The following is a 13,456-nucleotide window of genomic DNA, read 5'->3' as shown; positions in this document are numbered from 1 at the left end:
CCACTACAAATGGTAAGGCAGTTTCAAATTTCATATTTGAACATATCTACACAAGGTTCGCTTGTTCAAGGATGTCACTATGTATTGCAAAACTTGTGAACCATGCCAATCCTTTCATAGAAAGGATTTGCATCGTGAGCAACATCACCTAGTGATGTCCATCCATCCGTTTTAGAAGTGGGGAATAGATTTTGTTGGGCCCCTACCCATGACTACCCGCAAAAAGAATCTTTTGGTAGCCACTCAATATGTCACTAAGTGGGTTGAAGCTATTGCCCTCCCCGCTACAAATGGTAAGGCAGTTTCAAATTTCATATTTGAACGTATCTGCACAAGGTTCGGGACACCCATGGAAATAGTATCTGACCATGGGAGTCCATTCTTAAATGAAGCAGTGGAGTTGCTCATGGATCGCATGGGTATTGATCACCGCACTTCTAGCATCTATCATCCAGTGTCCATGGGACAAACGGAGCAAACCAATGGCCTCCTTTGTAAATCCATGGAAAAAATGGCCATAGGGGACAGGAGCCAGTGGGATCAGAAGGTCACTGAAGCTGTGTGGGCTTACAACATCACTCATAAAATGTCTACACGTCACACTCCTTTTGAGTTGGTATACAGTACTGAGGCAGTTTTACCACTAGAGATAGAGATTCCGGCCTTGAGATTGGCACGAGAACAGAGGATGACAGAAGATGAACATGTAGAGGCCAGGTTGGTACAACTTGAGAAGTTAGATGAAACCCGACGCCTTGCACTACATCAAACAAAGATCCAAAAGAATCGACAAAAGGTCCGCTTGGATGCTAAAATTCGCAAGGGATGGGAAAGACACTTTGCTAAGGGGGATGTTGTGCTATGCTTTGATAATAGATTGGACCACCAAATGGATAAGAAGTTCCTACCACTGTGAACTAATCCATACAAAGTCATCGTAGCAATGGGTCTGTACAAGCTCAGGAGCTGCATGAGCCATATGGCAAGAAGGTGATCAACAAGCGTTGTCTCAAGCCCTTCTTTGTGCATGATGGTCCCATGCATGGAAATGCTGTGCATTCCTTGCCTCAGGGGAAAAACTATTATGGATAAATTTGACCAAAGTAAAAGGCATAAATATGTGTGTGTGCTTGTATGTGTGGCAATAGTATAATAAAATATTGTGTGCATAAGGCCCAGGATTGAGGTGGCAAGGCATGACCATGTGCCACCCTTCCATGTAAGAGAACCCATAAGGTGTGTTGTACATAATCCATGGTAGTAATAATATAAAATGATAAGGTGGCATGGGTTCTCCATGCACCACCTCTCCACCTAAGCGGTCCCACGCATGCATTTAGTGAGATATGGCCCAAGGACCATGGGAGAAGTAATATAAAATAGATGGAGATGGATATTATATTGAACTATTCCCTCCATGTAGAATAGGCCCATGTGGGGAGCGGTGTTGAAAGTCCAAGAATGCAAGTTAAATAATGGGAAAGTAGGATGAGGTGGCAAGATTCCTTGTGCCAACCCTCCACTTGTCCTCCTACATGTTTGAATGTATTATAAAATTGGAAAGAGACCAAGGGAGTATCTTATACTTGGGATATGGGGGTTGATGTATGTGAAAAAATGAGACAAAGGGTTGTCGCACACAATTGAGAGTACGTAACCGCCTAGCCCACATGGGACACTGTTCCACACACACCATGCATGTGGGAGGATGCATTTATTGGGAGAGTCTCTTGGCTATAAAAGGAGGGGGCTATTCCTTGATGGAACACGCTCATTCTTGTAAAGCCACCTAGCTAATACTTTGATTTCCCTCCCCATCTTTCCAATAAAGCATGACTCTCTTCCTTGATGTCTCCATCTTTACATTCCATCTCCCATCATGTACATGCTCCTCTTCCCTCTCTTCCTTCCCCCTTGTGCCATAGTCCCCCTCTTCATTCCCACCCCTCTTAATCTTTTTCCCCACCTATGTTAACGCTTCTTCCCTCACGTTCCCTTTTCCTCCATGGCCCTCGAGCGTCCCCACCTATGTTGACGCTTCTTCCCTCACATTCCCTTTTCCTCCGTGGCCCTCGAGTGTCGCCACCAGAGACAACCAAGGGCTAGAAATTTCAATTTCAGGTCAAGTAATCCTAGCCTACCCTCAGCCAAGTAGCCATGACAGCATGCCAGGGTACAATATGAAACTTCTGAGACCCATCTCCCTTAGGAAATTTCTCAACTCCCTTTCCACCCTGTTCCAGTTCTGGAAAGTAAAACACAACAGAGTAGAGATGTAGATCAAGTAAGCCGAAAGGGCATCCCTGAGAATGACTACAGCCCAATGGTGAGTCACAAGACTCCTGTGATTCCGTCCTTCCTTGTTCATCCACCAGAGCCTTGATCGGCTTCAAAAAAGAGATCTTCATCTGCAAACAGTTGCATCCCAACCTTCTTACCGGCAGTGAAAGACCCGAAATCAGGCCTTTGTCCTACAGGAAAGCAAAGTTACTGATCAGGACCTATGAGATTACAGCAAAAAGAAATGGGACCAGGGGGAACGATTGTCCTACCGATCTCTTCAAATCAGACTCCCCCTCCACTCCACTGCTAGCATATTGACCACAAACCCAACTTCCTTCAAGACCTTTAGCAAGAAATTCCATCTAAACCTGTCATAGATACCATCCCTCTCATGGAGTGCATAATCTAACTCCATATTAACATTAAGAATATTTTCAAACCTTTTGTGTACAAAGTCATGCTGCTCCTTGCCAACAAATCCAGCAAAATCCTGAGAGCCCAAGCTTTAGTTATTACCACAAGCCTATTAACTCTTTTAGGAAGTAGGGTAATAAGGCCGGTATTCTAAGTGACCCCAGAGAACATGCTGCATGAACCATGTCTAGATACACACCTTCATGAAGTCCCAGAAGCAAATAAAAAACTCTACCATAAGACCCTATGGGCCCAGGGACTTGCCAGTGCCAACTCACCCAAAGCTTAGAATAACTCTGCTGATGAGAAAGGCCTGTCAAACCTGGCTCTTTCTGAAGGAATGAACTTATTCTGAAAACTTGAAAGCAAGGCCTGAGCTTTTCCTTCCCAAACTGGTACATCATCGGCTTCCGATCCTGCAATAGCTCTCAAATGTTTGACAAAATGATCAGTTACCTTACAGGGGTGAGTAATCAAATTAATTCCTCTCTCTCTATCTTTTGACAGCATAAAAAAAGAGGTGCGTAAATGCTAGCATGCCACTATATAAAGGTATTTGGGTTCCAATTTTATCCCTTAGGCAATAGAAAGTTGGCTATTTGGCACCACTATCTCCATCCTCCATGGCAAACGTACTTCCATTAGTTCTGGTATTGGCACAACATCAATGCAGTTGGATGGACAAGCCACTAATGATTATCAAAATGGGCAACAAGTGTCAAAACTTTTCTCTGCTTCTCTCCATCTTTTAAACTTAATTTGGCATTTGGATGAAACTAGAAGGCGGGAATTATTCCTACAATCGAGAGCCATTGTTTGCTCATATACGACTGTAAGAAACACTAATAATATCATTGGTGAAGTAGCATGTATATGGAGAAACTTGATCATGTGAAGAAGAATATCATACAATGTCCTCTCATACATAGAGAGAGGACTTGCTTGAAAAGGTATTTGCTTCGCGTGCATCATGTGCTTAGTGTGCATGACACGGTTTGTACTACTGGAAGGTGTGACCCTTTATAATAGGGTGTACAAAGTACAGCTATAAATAGTACGTGCGCCTCTTCATGAAAGATGGTGCCCCTTCCATAGAGTTGTAGCTCTTGCAGATGGTCGCAGCCCACGGAAAATGTCCCATAAAAAAGGCATACCCTTTCATATCAAACCATTCATAAGTCAAAAGTTAGGAAAGGTTTAGTCACAGATCCTGACATTGCAAGTCTTGAATTTTTTTGTCACACCCCCTGTTAGGTCCTGAGCCGTGTTGGAAGCCCACAAACTATGGCCAATTTCTTGGCATGCTCATGACGGGCAGCCTTCCACCACAGGGACTGGGTGTAGAAAACCAAGCTAAATTTGCTTCCCCATACTCAAAAGCACTAGCAGTTTTTTTTATTTAACCCTCCATGTTTCCTCAACTCCTCTAAACTAAAAGCATCGTCCCACCTGCCAGCACTTGCATAGATGTTTGCCATGAGCACATACGAAGCAGAAGATTCAGGATTCATCCGGACAAGCTGCTGAAAACATCGAAGCCCTAGTTCTGCTTCCACAAAAGTTTTGCAGGCACTGAGGACAGCTGTCCACATTCCTTTAGATGGAGGGCACCAGACCGTTTCAAGAAATTCCTCGGCCTCACTCAAATGTCCAGATTGTGAAAGAAGATCAACAATGCTAATGTAATGGTCTGTTATCGGTGCCATGCCATATTTTCTCATCATCTTGAAATACTCCTGACTCTTAAATACCATATTGGTGTGGCTGCATGCATTAAGAAGACATGTGAATGTGATAGCATCCACCTTCGTACCCCGTTCTTGCATGTCTTCAAAGCATAGTACAGCCAGGTCACCCTCATGGTTCACGCCATACCCTTTTATCATTGCATTCCACGACACTACATCTTGAGCTGGCAGCTTGTCGAAGGCTTCCCATGCTTCTGAAAGGGACCCACATTTGGCATACATGTCAACCAAAGTATTGCCAACAAAAGGATCTCTTCCAAAACCCTTTTGAATGACTTCCATGTGAATTTCCCGGCCCTTGTCTACAGTACCCATGATACCACAAACTTTCAAAATGCAAGCAAAAGTGAAAGCATCTGGAGAGATACCATCCAGTTGCATCAATTCAAAGCATTTCAGCGCTTCCTGACTAGGTCCATGATCAGCATATCCTGCAATTAGTGCTGTCCATGACACAGCATTTCGAACTGGCAGCTTGTCAAAAACTTCTTGTGCCTCTAGAAGTGAGCCGCATTTGGCATACATGTCAACTAAAGTGTTGCCGATAGACAGATCTTTTCCAAATCCGTTAAGAGCAATCTGAGCATGAATTTCACGACCTTTGCCTATGGCTCCCACGCTGCAACATGCTTTCAAGGCACACATGAAAGTGACAATGTTCGGAGAAATGCCCTCCAGTTGCATCTGTTCAAAGCATTCCAACGCTTCCTGACCAGGTCCATGTTCAGCATATCCTGCTATTAGTGCGGTCCATGACACAACATCTCGCACTCGCAGCCCGTCAAAGACATCCCGTGCATCAGGTAGAGAGCCACATTTGGCATACATGTCAACCAAAGTATTGCCAATGGAAAGGTCTCTTCCAAACCCCTTCTGTGAAATCTTAGCATGTATTTCTCGGCCCTTACCTATTGCTCCCATGCTGCCACAAGCTTTCAAAACACAAACAAATGTGACAGCATCCAGAGAGACACCCTCCAGTTGCATCATTTCAAAACATTTCAATGCTTCCTGACTAGGTCCGTGTTCAGCATACCCTGCAATTAATGCATTCCATGACACGACATTTCGAACTGGCAGCTCATCAAAGGCTTCCTGTGCCTCTGAAAGTGAGCCACCTTTTGCATACATGTCAACCAACGTGCTGCCGACAAAAACATCTCTTCCAAATCCCTTCAGCGCAATCTCAGCATGTATCTCTCGACCCTTGCCTATGGCTCCTATGCTGCCACATGCTTTCAGTACACAAACATAAGTGACAGTATTTGGAGAGACACCCTCCAGTTGCATCTGTTCAAAACATTTCAGTGCTTCCTGACCAGGTCCATGTTCAGCATACCCTGCAATTAGTACCGTCCATGACACAACATCTCGATACGGCAGCCTGTCAAAAACTTCCCGTGCCTCTCGAAATGCCCCACATTTAACATACATGTCAACCAAAGTATTGCCAACAAAAAGATCTCTTCCTAATCCCTTTTGTGCCATCTCAGCATGTATTTCTCGGCCCTTGGCTAAAGCTCGCATGGTACCACAAGCTTTCAAGACACAAACAAGTGTGACCGAATTGGGTGAGACACCCTCCAATTGCATCTGTTCAAAACATTTCAGCGCTTCCTGGATGTGTCCATGTCCAGCATATCCTGCGATTATGGCTGTCCATGACACAACGTCCCTAACTGGCAAGTTGTCAAAGACATCCTGTGCCTCTGAAAGTGACCCACATTTGCCATACATGTCAATCAAAGTGTTTCCAACAGAAAGCACATTTCCGAATCCACTTTGTATAATATTAGCATGTATTTCTTGTCCCTTTCCTATAGCTCCCATGCTGCCACAGGCTTTCAAGGCATACATAAATGTAATAGTATCTGGAGAGACATCCTCCAGTTGCATCTGTTCAAAACATTTAAGTGCTTCACGACCAAATCCATGTTCGGCATAGCCTGCAATTAGTATGTTCCACGACACAACATCTCGACGGGGCAGTTGGTCAAAGACTCTCTGTGCCTCTAGAAGGGCACCACATTTCCCATACATGTCCACCAATGTGTTGCCTACAATAAGACCTTTTCCAAATCCCTTTTCTGCAATCTCAGCATGTATCTCCCTTCCTCTTTCCACATCTTTCATCTTGGCACAAGCTTTTAGGAGGGCCACAAGCGTATAGCTGCTAGGGCGCACACTATCCTGTTGCATTTTCCGGTACAAGTTAAAAGCATGCTGTGTTTGCCCACATTGGATATATCCTAATATCAGAGAAGTCCATGAATGTTCATTTCGATAAGGCAAGCTGTCAAAAACCTGTTGAGCTTCGGACACACTTCCACATTCAACAAACATTGGGACAATGAAATTCCCGATTGCTCTATGACCTTCCAGCCCCTTACTACAAATCTGTGCATGGACTCGCTTGGCACACGCTAGATTTTTTGTTTTCCTGCACTTCTGCATGATGCAGACAAAGTTCTCAACCAAAGGAAGCTCTGCCATATGGTCTAACCCACTGAGGACCTCCTCCAAGCTCACGCTGCTGCCCTCCTGTTGTGCATCCATTTGTACTCCAGAGCTACAAGGGGCCTTCCACATGTGGCTGGACCGTGTGGGCTCCTTCACAAAGTCAGGGTCTTCAGAATTCGCACACCTCTGTTCTTGATTTGCATGCCAACCAGAAGCTTTGCCCGCCTCCTGTTTCTCAAGCACGTATTTAGCCCAGTCAGGGTTGTGCAAGCCGTCTATCCACAGCAACTCGTTTGTAGTTTTATGCCTGAAATCTGGATCCTTTTCATTTGTCTGCTAACACTCAGCACAGACTCGTCAAACAAACCAAACAAAGCTTTAGTTGAGGACCATGATGATCGACTGCCTCTACAGCTTCAGCTGCAAAAGGAATTCTATCCATCCCATTGGTAACTTACTTTGGTCCTTCTGTTGTCCCACCACTGAGAGGTGTCCGCGAAATACTCCTGCCATAAGCGCTCTGTACGTAACCTTCGCTCCCTATCTGCCAGAGGAACACGATGAAAACCTGATCTGGATGTGGAACATGATAATCAAAGAAAAGGAACATCAAACAAAATCGCAGACCTGGACTGGGACTTCCTGGAATAATTGGAACAATGGCAGCCGAAAGATCCTGACGATCGGTTGGAAGATGAGGAACCTCAAGTCCTGGAATACTAATTGAAGCCCGTAATGCAACAGGCGGGCTTAAAAAGGAAGGTGCGACTGAAGTGATAACCAGGCGGCATGCAGAGGGAAGCGACCCGTGAGACATGGCTCCACCTGCTCCAGCTCCTGCTCCTGCTCCTGCTCCTGCTTTGCTGTAGCCGTCTTGGGAAGGGCCTGAGGGGGAGGCGTTGAAGTTTTGCTGACTGGATGGATACATCCCTGCTAAGCTTGAAATTGACAACATTGGTATCAACACTGATGATGATGATGATAATGATGATGGAGGAGGAGGAGGAGGAGGAGAGGTTATCAATGCAATGAATCTATTTACATTACACTCAATGCCATAGCATTCACTTGTGTACCCTTGCTTTGCACCGGCATTAAATGCTCGACAAAATTGAGGTTGGTGATTTTGAAATTAGAGGGAGGGCATGCCACTTGGAGGGGCTCAGCTTGCAAGGAAGAGTGGTGCCATTGCTCACCACATGGCACCCTTTGTATTAGAAACGAGTAGCTTGACCCATTCGATCATAATTTTAAGAAAACAAAATTTCAAATTTCAAGACCCCGTTTTCAAGAAGTGTTGTGTGAATGCATGCATCCTCATGTGTGTACACACACACACATATCGTAACAACTAGAGCCACGAGGAGAGAGAGATGTGCGTCTACAGTAAAGACACAAGAAACACGATAGTGGACAAGAACCAAAAGAAGCTGCTTTCATTAATCACAAAGCTCTCTCTTATACAACGTCTGCCATTCCCTCAACGGCTAAATGGACAGTTAGGCTTGATCAAGAAATGCTCAAGGAACGCGGCTACTGCTTGCCAACGTGGAACCTACGTGGACGATGTGCTGGCATGATGGTCGTCACATCTTTCCCCCCGTGAAAGAAAACATTTCCCGTGCATGGAACAGATTTATGCGAGAAATGTGTGTTGTTGTTTGAGTTTGCTTTTTGTTGCTACTCGTAGGTAGTTTTCCCTACTGATCTCAACACTTTGAAAGGTCCAATCCACCTTGCTATAAATTTTTCTGCTAACCCCTTCTTCTTCACCGGATAGTGGACCATGATGGGTTTTCCCGACAGAAAGTCTACATATCTGTGTCTTTTGTAGGACAGTAGTCTGAACTAAAACATCTTTGTTGGAGAAACAAACTTGCATAGTTGCCCCAGAGGAGTAATCGACGTTCTATTATCACCAAACGTGATCATATTTCTGGGCAAGGAATAAATCGGGATATTATTTTGTTGAATGAAAGTTCTATGAGAAGTTGTCAATGAACTACCAGAATCTACTAACAACAAAGCAGGGTGTTTATTGATCAAGGCTTCCACTACGAAGGCTATAAGTGGAACCTGACTTAAATCTGAAGCTGTGTCCACCATCACGACTCCAAGTCCTCTTTCCCCGACACCACAAAAGTAAAAAGACCTGTGGATTGTGCATTTTGGATTGGATTCATCATTCAGTAGTATTTTTAACATGGCCGTACTTATTACATTTGGAGCATCTAGGTCGACCGTTTGCATCATGATCTGGAAGTTTTATATCTACATTTTTTGGACGAAAGGGACTTTTGTGAAAATTTTGTGCACTTTGCGTATGATCAATGTCCATTGGCATAGGAACACTATTATAGGAAGGCATAGGTAGCAAAGGAGGAAGAGCAGGAACTTTTGCCCAATATTTACTGTTCATGAACTCGATTCGTTTGGCGACAAGGAGTGCTTCATTCAACGTCTTGAGTTGCTCATGGATCGCATGGGTATTGATCATCACACTTCTAGCATCTATTATCCAGCATCCATGGGTCAAACAGAGCGGACCAATGGCCTCCTTTGTAAAACCATGGGAAAAATGGCTGTAGGGAATAGGAGCCAGTGGGATCAGAAGCACACTGAAGCCATGTGGGCTTACAACATGACTCATAAAACGTCTACTGGCCACACTCCTTTTGAGTTGGTATATGGTATTGATGCAGTTTTACCATTAGAGATAGAGATTCCGGCCTTGAGATTGGCACAAGAACAGAGGATGATAGAAGATGAACATGTAGAGGCCAGATTGGTACAACTTGAGAAGTTAGATGAAACCCGACGCCTTGCACTACATCAAACAGAGATTCAAAAGAATCGACAAAAGGCCCGCTTGGATGCTAAGATTCGCAAGGGATGGGAAAGACGCTTTGCTGAGGGGATGTTGTGCTATGCTTTGATAACAGATTGGACCACCAAATGGATAAGAAGTTTCTACCACTATGGACCGGTCCATACAAAGTCATTAAGGAACGTAGCACTGGGTCTGTACAAGTTCAGGAGTTGCATGAGCCATATGGCAAGAAGGTGATCAACAAGCGTTACCTTAGACCCTTCTTTGTGCGTGATGGACCCAGGCATGGAAATGCTGTGCCTTCCCTGCTTGGGGGGGGGAACTATTATGGATAAATTTGTCTAAGGGAAAAAGGTATAAATATGAGTGTGTGTTTGTATGTGTGGCAATAGTATAATAAAATATGGTGTGCATAGGGCCCAAGGTTGAGGTGGCAGGGCATGACCATGTGCCACCCTTCCACGTAAGAGGACCCATAAGGTGTGATGTACATAATCCATGGTAGTAATATTATAAAATGTAAGGTGGCATGGCTCCTCCATGTGCCACCCCTCCACCTAGGCTGCATTTAGTGAGATATGGCTCAAAGTCCATGGGAGAAGTAATATGAAATAGGTGGAGATGGATATTATATTGAGTTATTCCCTCCATATGGGATAGGCCCATGTGGGGGAGGTATAGAAGGTCCAAGAGAGCAAGTTAAATAATGGGGAAAGTAGGATGAGGTGGCAAGGTTCCTTGTGCCAACCCTCCACTTGTCCTCCTAGAGGTTTGAACATATTATAAAATTGGGAAGAGACCAAGGGAGTATCATAGACTTGAGATATGGGGCTTGATTTATGTGGAAATTTGAGGCAAAGGATTGTCGCACACAATTGAGAGTGCGTAACCGCCTAGCCCACATGGGAGACTTTTCTACACACACCATGCATGTGGGAGGATGCATTTATTGGGAGAGACCCCCTCTTTTGGCTATAAAAGGAGAGGGCTATTCCTTGATGAGACACGCTCATTCTTGTATAGCCACTTTGATTTCCCCCTTCTCTTCCTTTCAAATAAAGCATGGTCCTCTTCCCTTGATGTCTCCATCCCTACATTCCTCCTCCACCCATGTACATGCTTCTCTTCCCCCTCTCCCTTTCCCCTTGTGCCATAGTCTCCCTCTTCATTCCCTCCCCTTCTAATTCCATTTCCCCTCCCATGATAACGTTTCGCCCTCACGTTCTCCTTTCCTCTATGGCCCTTGAGCGTCGCCATGCTTAGTGTCTAGCCTCTTGTCCTAATTTCTTTTCCAGCTAACAGTGTGTGTGTGTGTGTGTACACACACACACATATAACACAATTTACAATATAATATAATGTATAATTTATCCTCTCTCTCTCTCTCTCTCTCTCTCTCTCTCTCTCTCTCTCTCTCTCTCTCTCTCTCTCTCTCTTGTGTGTGTGTGTGTGTGTGTGTGTGTGTGTGTGTGTGTGTGTGTGTGTGTGTGAGAGAGAGAGAGAGAGAGAGGTAATGTTTTGTGTGTATGTGTGTGTGTGTGTGTGTGTGTGTGTGTGTGAGTGTGAATGTGTATTACTGTACACACATGGGGATGATATCGTGACAACCATCTTGCCAGCACATCATCAACGTATCTCACGTCCAAACAAGCAATGAGTCAACTTCAATGTCCGACCAAAACCTTTCACGGGATCTGTTTCCTTGCAATGAGACTACATTTTCTTAGTACTATCCCAGTTGTCCTCATCCACTGCTCCAAGACACCCCAGGATGTGCTCATGCATGTCTAAATCAAATTCAAAGACACTCTTGCCCTTCTTTCATTGTGGTACAAGTTGCATCTGAAACTTAATAGCTCTTACTAATAGATAAGAGTACACAAATGTTTGTGGACTCTTATGTAGCAATTCATAATTCTGGCCTCTCTTGGATGTGTTTTTTGTACCAAAAAGCTCCGACTACTACATCCCACTTCTCATAGGTTGTTCCCCAATTATCCTTAAATGATTCCTCAACCTTGTGCTCAGCAACAACTACAAAGTTATCCCCTTCTTCCAGATAGTCAGTGATGTCATCAAAACTCTCCCCAAACTATGGCAAGTTTTTTGTCTCTCCATTGTTTGTCCAGTCCATCTGAATGTAGAGCTTGAACTCGCTCCCATGTCTTCACAGTTGCAACGTTCTCACAATCGTCACGATCCCCTATGATACATGCACTATAGAAACAAGAAAGGTTTTAATCAATTGGTTGTTTGACAAGCCCCATATGCTGTGTAGACCACGAACTCCTTTAATTTTCTCGCAATCGTGCCGGCTTCTCCTTTGCACTTCATCCACTTTCACTCCATGGAACACTCTGCATACTACACTATTCTTAAGGCTTTTTTTATTATATGTTGAATGCGCACCTGTGGAGAGGTTGGATGTAAGCCATGTTACAACATCATGGGCATCATTGAGTTTTTCTCGAGGGCATGTTAATTGGTGTTTAAATAGAGCTTGCTTAATAACAGCACCACATCCATCATGTTCACCCTTGCCATGGCTAGACCCAAAGAAATTCCACATCATGTCTAGACCGGTGGGGGATTTGAAACTTGAGAGGGCTGACATCAGATGTTGCAAGATAAGAGGCTGTGTCAATGGAAGCTAGGTAAAACTTACCTTAGTAAGCTATCTTCCAAGGTTGTTCAATGCTGCTCCTCTATTTTCTGAACTAAATAAGAAATGGGTTCTACGTAGAGCCCTAGCTTGGTGGAGGAAGAGACTACAAGACATATGGAAGGGCTATATAGGGGGCAAAGCTAGACTTCTTCTTTGGAAATTGCTCCTTTAGTGGTTGCCCGTTAGAGGGAAGCCCTCTAAGTGAATCCCAGTAAACCTAAGTGTCCAATGTGCGAGAAGTCGATTGAATTGGTGCGCCACTTTTTTTGGATTTTCCCAACGGTCCGCAGAGTTTGGCAAAGGGTGGAGGCATCTATTTGCAAAGTTGGCCTCATGTCTAAATTTTGTATTGGCAAGCACCGATTCCTCTATTGGGAGATCACTTGGGATTACCCTCTACCTTGATTGCATGTTGGCCATATATTAGGGCGGCTGGTCATTTGTAGTGTGGGGGGTGCATAATCAGTTGTGGTCTTTAGGCAGAATATTTCTCTAGATTACAAAGAATCAACCATTATGGCTAGAATCAAAGCTAATCTAAGAGACCTCAATTGCCTAATTGGCTCCAAAGATGACCTGGTTAGTTGTAGCCTATTGAAAATAGACAATTTTCTTATATCCCAAGTTTAGTTTGGCTGTGTGCAGCATAGGCCTAGGGCTTCATGCCCACAACTGGCCACCTTCTGTATTTTGGTAATTTTTTGAGTCTCCCCTCTCTAATATATTTGGCATTTACGATTTAAAAAAAAAAACAAGAACCAATCTATTTGTCAAGCATTTTATGGTCTCTAAGCTATTTCTTTTAGTGGTTCTTGTGTCAACATCTTGTTTTTAATGGGCCATGTGATTGAGGAACTTTATGAAATTTATATGGGCTGTCTCCTTGAGGACATTTTGGATGAACTCTTGGAGGTGAGCCACCCACTCAAGGTAAGCTAGGCATTTGGTTTTACTATGCCCACAATTGCTACATTCCCTACACATTATTACCCGCATTCAAGATGTTCTTTTCCATCTAATTGCTTGGTACTCAATCCCTCTTCATAAATGCAAGCT

At 44.1% G+C, this 13,456-nt stretch overlaps 1 protein-coding gene across 3 annotated transcripts; it reads right to left on the bottom strand.

Moving 5' to 3' along the window:
* Nucleotides 1–3,474: 3,474 nt before the first annotated feature.
* LOC147889694 (pentatricopeptide repeat-containing protein At2g33680-like) lies at nucleotides 3,475–8,004 on the bottom strand. 3 transcript variants are annotated; one of them, XM_087391469.1, is made up of 3 exons: nucleotides 7,533–8,004; nucleotides 7,364–7,449; nucleotides 3,475–7,238 (listed from the first exon to the last, which is right to left on the bottom strand). In XM_087391469.1, the coding sequence occupies exons 1-3, from the start codon at nucleotides 7,858–7,860 to the stop codon at nucleotides 4,080–4,082; spliced, it is 3,573 nt and encodes a 1,190-aa protein (XP_087247595.1). In that variant the 5' UTR covers nucleotides 7,861–8,004; the 3' UTR covers nucleotides 3,475–4,079. The 3 variants fall into 3 exon arrangements, with proteins under 3 accessions (XP_087247595.1, XP_087247596.1, XP_087247597.1); XM_087391470.1 differs by having other exon boundaries at nucleotides 3,475–7,247; nucleotides 7,364–7,445; nucleotides 7,533–7,634; XM_087391471.1 differs by having other exon boundaries at nucleotides 7,364–7,445; nucleotides 7,533–7,551.
* Nucleotides 8,005–13,456: the final 5,452 nt, after the last annotated feature.

The sequence above is a fragment of the Dipteris shenzhenensis genome, chromosome 20 (assembly GCF_047967505.1).
Source record: "Dipteris shenzhenensis isolate YYH24624 ecotype China chromosome 20, Dip_SZ_1.0, whole genome shotgun sequence".
NCBI classification, from domain to species: domain Eukaryota; kingdom Viridiplantae; phylum Streptophyta; class Polypodiopsida; order Gleicheniales; family Dipteridaceae; genus Dipteris; species Dipteris shenzhenensis.
Note: the sequence above shows the minus strand (reverse complement) of the source record. Positions and strands in the feature narration are given on the sequence as shown.